General features: G+C 37.7%; 1 protein-coding gene across 1 annotated transcript in view; it reads left to right on the forward strand.

The window, feature by feature from the left end:
• Positions 1–8,357, forward strand: part of LOC135212883 (paired mesoderm homeobox protein 2B-like) — a 192,330-nt gene extending 183,973 nt beyond the window's left edge. The window contains exon 6 of the mRNA XM_064246639.1: positions 8,028–8,357. Within this exon, the coding sequence (XP_064102709.1) occupies positions 8,028–8,356 (329 nt within the window). The 3' untranslated portion in view covers position 8,357. The remainder of the gene's footprint in view (positions 1–8,027) is intronic.
• Positions 8,358–9,776: the final 1,419 nt, after the last annotated feature.

Below are 9,776 nucleotides of genomic sequence, written 5' to 3' on the forward strand. Positions count from 1 at the left end.
AACCAATTGGTTCCTGTTGTTGATTTAGATTAAGCTGACCTTGTGTCGGCACGGGCTCTTGCTCACCGAACAGCCCGTAAAACTTTTGGTTTCTAGCCTAGTGAAATGTTCTAACCCTTCGGGCCAGCCCTAGGAGAGCTGTTAACCAGTTCAGTGGTCTCGTTAAACAAAGATAGACATTTTTTTTTTTAAGAGTGAAGATTTAAATAGCTCAAGTGAAGGTCTTTGCACGAATGGGAAATATCTCCAGTCTTGTGCTTGGGGATTTCAAGAAGCGAAGACAATGTTGGAACAGAATAGACATGAAGTTTCAAACAGGAAGCTTGTTATAAAAGGTAGTACATTTCACGAACAAAGAACAGTTCACGAATCCCATTAACAACTAGCTTTTTCTTACAGCCAATGGGACGAGCGATGCAATCCCCTTGATGAGTCAAGCAAAAAAAAAAAAAAAACAAAAAAAAAAAAAAAAAAAAAAAAAATGTGGGGTCTCGCCCCTTTACTCATTTTCGAAATGAACAAACTTATCATTCTGTACGAGATCAAATAGCCTCCTACTGGCAGTCAATAGAATGAAAATAGCGGGAAATATCAAAGAGAAAACGAGTCACAAAATACAAGTAAATTAAAGTAAATATGAAAAAAAAAAAATGCGTTTGAAATGAGAAATACTAATCTGGAGGCCTAACTGTATAAGAAACAGAACTGAAGGTTACAGGAGTCGCGAAAAACAATGGTATGGAGAGAATATCGAAAATAAGGATTATGAAAAGTGGGATAGCAGTGACAATTAACAGGAAATTGAGCGTATATTAAATTAAACACCATAAAAAATAAAGGACGGTGGTCGTACATTAAAAAAAAAAAAAAAAAAAAAAAAAAAAAAGAGAGTTTAATTTAAAGTAGAGAAGAGGGTGAATCTCAACAAGTACTTCTGACTAAATATAATTACTATAGTAGGTTCACATTAACCGTGCATCTAATGTCTAGGCCAGTCCCTTATGACGCTCCTGATTGACTGTTGATAAGCCAATCATAAGGCTGGAAACTCTCAGTCTCTATCGAGAGTTCACATGGGTAGGTTCTATGTTCCACGTCTCCTGAGGGATACGTCTTTCAGGAGAGGTGGAACATACATCCTGCCTATGTGAACTCTCTCGAGAGACTGAGCGTTTCCAGCCCTGTGATTGGCTTATCAACAGCCAATCAGGAGCGTCGTAAGGGACTGGCCTAGACATCAAATTCACGGTTGATGTGAATCTACTATAGCAGGTTCAAATGCTTAACTATGTGAACTCTCTCGAGAGACTGAGCGTTTCCAGCCCTGTGATTGGCTTATCAACAGCCAATCAGGAGCGTCGTAAGGGACTGGCCTAGACATCAAATTCACGGTTGATGTGAATCTACTATAGCAGGTTCAAATGCTTAACTCTACGACCCGTTATTTATTACACTGGCTTGACGATAAGGCGACTTTCAACCCTCCAGAGAAAAAAAGAAAGTAATGCATAAATTCACTTCATAAATTTATGGAAAAGTGCGTCGATCTGAATACATTAACAAAACCAACAACACTTGTCCAGTGCTAATATTTATTTAGCAGTCGTGGGAATTGTTATTCTAAAGGCACCCATAAATAAATGTTGACAATAATGTTAGATTTATCAGCCGGTGGTGGTACTGCCTTACTTTACCCTAGTATTCGTTGGTTCATAACCCACACTGGAAGGTTAGCTTCTTCATGTATTTCTCGTTCGGATTTAATGTCTGCAGAATGAAGCCTATTTATAGTTTTTTTTGGGGGGGAACAAGTTAAAAAGCTGCTATTAGCTTAATATAAAAAAATTATTTTAGAAGTAAGATCAACATAGTTAGAAGGATGTGAAATGAAGAAGAATAAATTAAAGATGTCATTACAAAGAATTCCCAGTAACTCAAAACTTAATTCTTATCTATTTACACCAAATTTGAATGAATAGGCAAAGAACTATCACTCATGAAATATAGCTTATCAAGACAGAGTGGGTGTGTGTGTGAGAGAGAGAGAGAGAGAGAGAGAGAGAGAGAGAGAGAGAGAGAGAGAATGTTGTACGTGTATAAGAGCACGTCAGCATACGTAACCCATTTTATCGACGAGAAAAAAAATTACATATTACAAAAATACATAATTATTGTAGTCCAAGTCTTACAATGTGAACTTCGAAATGAAATATGAGAGATATAAAATCATGGGGGGAAATTGGATATAATCCAAAATCCAAACATAGAATAAACGTATCTTCCCTTATAGGAGAATTAAATATAAATCAAATGAGTCTTCACAACAAAAGAGAGAGAGAGAGAGAGAGAGAGAGAGAGAAATCGACATCCAGAATCTCAAATACTCTCATTAGCCTTGTCAAAGGAAACTTCGAAATTGCACGACAAAAATAGTGGATAATTATTTTCAAGTCTAATAATGTGAACTTTCAAATGAGATATGAGAGATATAAAATATGGGGAACATTGAATATAATCCAAAATCCAAATATACAATTAACGTATCTACGCTTATACGAGAATTAAATATTAAGCTGGCATAAGGCCACTTAATCTCAAACAACAACAATAAATATAAATCAGATGAGTCTTCACAAACAATGACTGCAAAAATAAAAAATAAAAAAATAAAATAAAAATAGGAGAAATCGACATCCGGAATCTCAAATACTCTCATTAGCCTTGTCAAAGGAAACTTCGATTTCCGAAAAGACGGAAAGGAGAAAGATGACCGCCGAAATCCGGTGGAAGAGCAAAGTCCCTGCAATAAGTAAAGGGGAATTGCTGAGAGAGAGAGAGAGAGAGAGAGAGAGAGAGAGAGAGAGAGAGAGAGAGACTTTATACACTGTAGAGTGGAGGGTTCGTTCAGTCACACAGGGCGAGAGGGCATTAGAAGGTGTCTTCTTCAAAAGGGCTGTGTTGATGGGAGAGAGGCAGGAGATAGGGGGAAAAGGGGGGGGGGTGGGGGGGGGGGGGGGGATGGAGGGGGAGGGGGAGGGGTGGTAAGTTGGGATGCCTTATCGCGCCTTCTCTCTGACAGTCTCTCAACGCTTGACTACGCTAAAGTTGTTCAAAGGTGGTGGAAATGTTTGAATGTTTGATCGTCAACCATCCTCCAACCCCCTCAGCTACTCCTCCTCCCTACCTCCTCCTCCTCCTCCTCTCGATTCTCTCTGTTGGTTGAGAAGAGAAGAGACAGAGAGGGTAGTGGTTGTCGTAGAGGAGCAGAGGGGACGTAGGAGAGGGAGGGGAGGGGGAGGGGGAGGGGGAGGGGAGGGGGAGGGGGGTTAAAACGCCATGACTGATCAACCCTATAAAACCTGCAAGAACAAACTGTTGACTTTAGAACTTCGGAACAGCCAGAAAGGCGGTAAGGAAGTGGAACAGGGGCCTGCTGGTCGTACCGGGGGGAATCAGGTTGGCCTAGGTGGAGAGGGGTGGGAGGATGGGGTAGCAAGGACGGCACGTCCCCCGAGGGATAAAGAGTCCGGAGGTATGTAAGCCGCCCGCTGTTCAGCAAGGTCCATTATGACCTTTAACTCGCGTCATCACAAGGGCCATAACTGTAACTCAGGCGGTGGATGGCGCTCGGACCCTTCTTCTCTTCTCAGCCAGGTGGGCCGTATGGGAGGGGTGGAGGGCTTACGGGGGAGGGGGGAAGAGGGGAGGGTTAGGAAGAGCATCAGTCACCCGCCCTCACTTGTTTTATGGACGAGGGAACACGCGGAACGGAACGAACATCCACAGACTCTCTTCCTACGCCTCATAGTAGGAACAGGTGAATAATTCAAGACGGACATTTAATAAGGGGGATAATGCAATTCTTACCTCCCAACCTGAAATGAAACTAGGAAGAGAATGGAGACGTTTTTATCTCTTATGGATGGGACGTCTTTTCTCTTCCCCCGCAGAACAGTCAAGGAATGCAAGCCAGGCAGGAATGAGACGAGAAAATGGACGTTTATTACACCTGCGCGACAAATAATACGATTCAGTCTATACCGTCTTTGTGTTATTCTCAAGTTTAGTCAGTAAATTTCATTATTAAGAGACCTGTGATTCCTTAATAAAGCTTAGCAAAAATACCAGCCAACTGAAGAGAAAACGAGAGGAGAAAATGAAGAAATATGCAAAGTTAATTTCTGAGATGAGAGCAAATTAGTTTGATATATGATGGCGCCTTTTGACACCGAAATAATGACCGTGAATCACTATTCCTTCGTGGTGGTCCATATGGCAATAAGTCAACGAATGAATTCGAGTCTCCTTAAAAAGGAATTAGAGCTTTAATGGATGCAGATCGTGTATGTGGAGTTCTTTACGATTCAATGGCCACATGGTTTATTTTTGACGTGTATGAACTATTCCTCAAGGTATAATGCCCACTTTTACGGCATTCTTTACTAACATACGTCGAGCGTTACTTCTCATAATGACACAGTGTGCGTATGATATATGTAAATTAATATACTTATTATATCTACGTACATACATATATAGCTACATGTATACTACATGTTTATATACATATATACTTATATATATTAATTATATATACATATATATATTATATATATATATATATATATATATATATATATATATATATATATATGAGTCATATCACATCACCGCGATTCACATACAAGCACTAACCTACAAACGTCCTTTAATATGTAATTCGCTCTACCTCGGAATTCATATATTTTCATATATGTTAACCGAGGGGGAATTTTTTAGTTAGAGCGCTCTACTGTACGTCCTGATTTCTTGGTTCCGATGTTGGCGCCCGTGAGCCGACGAAATTATTATCAACTAAAAGATTCCCCTTAGGTTAACATATATGAAAATATATAAAGGTATAAGGCATGAATTTATCACATTCCAAACTTTCGTGATTCAGTTATACATATGAAAATATATTAATTCCGAGGTAGAGCGAATTAGATATTAAAGGACACTTGTAACTTTAATGCGTATATAATACGTATATATATAGATATATATATATATATATATATATATATATATAGATATATATATATATATATATTATATATATATATATATATATATCTATAGATATGTATATCTATATATATGTATATATATATGATATATATATATATATAGTATATAAGTATAATATCTATATTAGATATTAGATAGATATATATCTATATATATATATATATATATATATGTATATATGTGTATGTATATATATATATTTATATAACGAGGTCAAGTGCATATGATGTGATTTTTTAAGAATATATAAAACTGTACAATAGTCGGCCATGCTGGAAAGATAACGAAACGTAGAAATTATTGACCGTAGATTTTACCACGCCAGCTTTTAAATCCATGAGCTATTAACAGTTGTATATCCACTTCGAATTAGACAATGCAATCAGTTTGAAAATGACAATGAATCGAAGTTGTTAAAGTAAATTTAAGCAAGACAATGCAATCACTTTGAAAAAGACGATGAATCGAAAACATTAAAATATAAGTTTAAACTAAACAATGCAATCAGTTTGAAAAAGACAATGAATCGAAAACATTAAAATATAAGTTTAAAGTAGACAATGCAATCGGTTTGAAAATGACAATGAATCGGAGTGATTAAAGTAAGTTTATGCAGGACAATGCAACCAGTTTGAAAATGACAATGAATCGGAGTGGTTGAAGTAAATATAAGCAAGACAATGCAACCAGTTTGAACATGACAATGAATCGAAATCATTAAAGTATGAGTTTAAACAAGACAATGCAACCAGTTTGATAACAATAATGAATCGAAGTAATAAATATAGCTCTTAAAATCAATTTTAGTTGCTTACGTGTCACTTCATATGCAAACTGTAAAAGCAACAAATAAAAATATATATATAAATAATTATGTAATTATATAAGTAAATATACCTATGAATACACAGAGCCATATATATATATATATATATATATATATATATATACATATATATATATATATATATATACATATATATATACATACACACACACACACATGCATATATATATATATATATATTATATATATATATAAACAAATAATTGTGTAGCAGCCATAATAAATAACAAAATAGATATATATATATATATATATATATATATATATATATATATATATATATATATAAATAAATATTCAAACATTCTTTTCTCGTCTTCGAGGGGAGAGAGAGAGATCTCCCCTAAAGACCCTTCAAGCCGGATCTTCGACCAAAATCTAACTTCCAATTAACGTGGTCCTGTCACAAATCTAAGAGAAAAGGCCCGGAAAAAGGCTTTATAAAAGGCCACAGTCCATAGCGATCAAGCGTGATACCCGTAATAATAAAAAAAAAAAAATTACTTTTGCGTTGAATGGAAAGGGAGAGAGAGAGAGAGAGAGGAGAGAGAGAGAGAGAGAGAGAGAGAGAGAGAGAGCTTTTTCAGATGAAAGCAGAAGAACTAAACCCTACTGCCCTCACTCCACTTCCTATCCCCCATCCCCCCCCCCCCCCTTCCTCCAACGCCTACTCCCCCAGAGCTATGCATCACAGTAGCGAGACAGAGAGAGAGAGAGAGAGAGAGTTACTCTCGTTTTCTTTATTGTGAATTTATGTTTGTGAATGCGGGGTTGGCGATGAAAATAAAAGTGAATTCATCAACAAAAGTGGTGGACGACACACTCGGGCACCCGCCTGTCTCCACGCTATTTTATTGTCTCTCTCTCTCTCTCTCTCTCTCTCTCTCTCTCTCTCTCTCTTTAAGAGAAGTCACAGCAGTGCTAGAATCTCTACACTGTGTCTTTGTGTCCCTGCCCGTCTGCCTCTATGAGATCATAATGTCATTTATGTGGACTCGTGTGTCTGACAAGTCAGTCAGCTACTGACTGTTAAATGACAGACTGTGAGGACAGAGTCTACCCACCTGTCTACTATCTTAGTCTACGAAGAGAAATGTTAATACTTTGAAAACCAATCTTCTTGCAGTGTAGCATAACTCTTTTATACCATGGCGGTTATAAATCAACCTCAACTCTTTTACATCATGGCGGTTATAAATCAACCTTATGTATTTAGCAAAGACATGTTCTTAAGTAACGCTACTGGTTTCATACCCAACAAAATAACACTTATATACATAGTTTACATTATATTATATTATATTACATTATATCATAATATATATATATACACATACATATATATATACATATATATATATACATACATATATATACATATACATATATATATATATATATACTATATATACATATATATATACACCATATATATATATCTATATATATATATATATATATATATATATATATATATATATATATCACAGTGCACAACGTGACTTGCATAATATCTTTACCGACTGTTAATAAATTAAATTCTGGTTATTAATATTAATATCAATTCAGACATGCAAGGTATCGCTTCCATTAATTCATATCATTAGGGAATTTCACATGTATATTCAATATCCTACTGACAATTCAGTTGTCTAGAAATGTGTTGTCATTATAATCCCGCTTATTGATTGAGAGTTCAAATGTAGGTACCTCGTTCGTTTGGACGTTTCAATATAATAGATAATAAAGATTTTATAGTCATATCTTAATTGAACTCTGAATACATTACAAAACCAACGATGATAGTTCTTCTATTTTAATACAAATAGAAAATATATTTGGTAGAATAACTAACTGAAAGGCAGATGTCATTCTCAGCAATAGCCTTTTAAATTATGAGTTATAAAATAGCCTGAACAATATATATATATATATATATATATATATATATATATATATATATATATATATATATATATGTATATAAATATATGTATGTATATATATCATATATATATATATATATATATATATATATATATTGAGAACGAATTCTAAACTTTTCGAAATAACTAATATTTGTTTTCTTTTTCTTTTTTTCCTCCACCAGTGGGGAAACTGGAGTCGTCCCCCAAATGGTCGTCGGCCGCCCCGGCGGCGTCAGCCCCAGCAGGAGGAAACGGCGCCGGGGGCTGCAGCTCCCCACTCACCGCCCTTGAGAGGCCTTCGTCCTGCCCTTCACCCGTCCCTCTCACCACCCTCACCGCCCACTCCACCCACTCGGTCCACCACGGCGGCAACGTGGGCGTCCACACCAGCATGGGCGGCATGCAGCAGGGCCACCCCCCACCACCCCCATTCTCGCTGCTGAACCACACCGTCAACAACTACATGCTGCCCGACCCCACCAAGAGCAACCTCATCTCGCAGCTCTTCTGAAGTACCCGGCCTCCTGCTGGCCAGGTCGCGTCGCTGCGTCAAGAGGACGACGTCGACGACGCGGAAGATGACGTCGTCGCCACGCAGCAGTACGCAGCAGCAGCAGCAGCAGCAGCAGCAGCAGCGGACGAAAGAGGCAGACAGGATCACCACAACAGGTACCAGTGGCATCAGCTGCAACAGCAGATACACACCATGCAGCAGGAATACCATCATCATCATTACTACTATCAGCAGCAGCAGCAGCAGCATCAGCATCAGCAACAGCAGTATCAGCATCAGCATCAGCAGGAAGCAGGTCACGACCGCAAACCAATCGGCGCCAGTCGCTCGCTCTACGTGGCCAGTCACGACCAATTGGCTGCCAAGGCTGACCGGGTCGTCGCCGCCGCCGCAGCCGGTCAGTACAAGCCTGGCCAGGTCAGCCACGGGATGCAATACATCAGTTTCAAGGACTTGCTTCTATAACACCGATTCTAGTCACTGTCTAGTCGCTGGCAACAAATTAAAATCGCGAGCTTCACCACTACGACCAATGATGACTGAAGGCAATTGGAAGGTATATTCGAGATTTAGATATGCTATATCAATACGAAAACAAACCAAGAACTACTCCAAAGAGCAGCGGTTGACCCATGAAGCAATGTAGAAAATAATTTCATTTACTGACGGTTCATAAATACGAGGTCATCAAACAGCTGGCCCTCATGCTTCAGTGTGCGCTAGTTCATACAAGTTCATACTGTCAGACAATAAACGATGGAAGTAAGTAGACGATCGTTTGCCTTAAAGCGGAAAATGAATAAAAAAAAAAATTCTGGGACACGGGAAGTGAGACTTCAATCAAGTCATTCCACATCTTTTAAGCTCTAATTACTCTAGTCAATTACCTAGTTATTATTATTATCATTATTATTCAACAATCATCCCATAGACGACACACACAATGACCTTACCTAGACAAATAATCAATGATCTCTCTCACTCTCTCTCTCTCTCTCTCTCTTTCTCCATGAACCTGATATTAAGATGAACCTCTTCACTGCTCGACATAGTTGAACCTTGACAGTTCAGATAGGACGAGCCCTGTAAATATTAAAATAAAAAAAATAAATAACTTTTGCGCATTACTGTGTTTTAGATAAAATAAAATAAAAAACAATGGTTGAATTGTAAAGTGTGAATGTATGAGTATGTTTTTTCTAGCAATCCTCGAGCAGGAGTCTTCTATTGATAATAATCCTACCTTGACGAAATCGTCTCGTTTTTCCCTCAGATACGAATTATAATTTCCTCAAAAACATCCACTCGGGAGACTTCACAATCTCAGACATTCGTTCAAATCATTCACTGCATAGGGTGATTTTCCTTCTCTGTCGGGGATTGCAGTCTTCGTGGGTGAATAGTCTCGTTAAATCTT

The sequence above is a fragment of the Macrobrachium nipponense genome, chromosome 41 (genome assembly GCF_015104395.2).
Source record: "Macrobrachium nipponense isolate FS-2020 chromosome 41, ASM1510439v2, whole genome shotgun sequence".
In the NCBI taxonomy this organism is placed as follows: Eukaryota; Metazoa; Arthropoda; class Malacostraca; order Decapoda; family Palaemonidae; genus Macrobrachium; species Macrobrachium nipponense.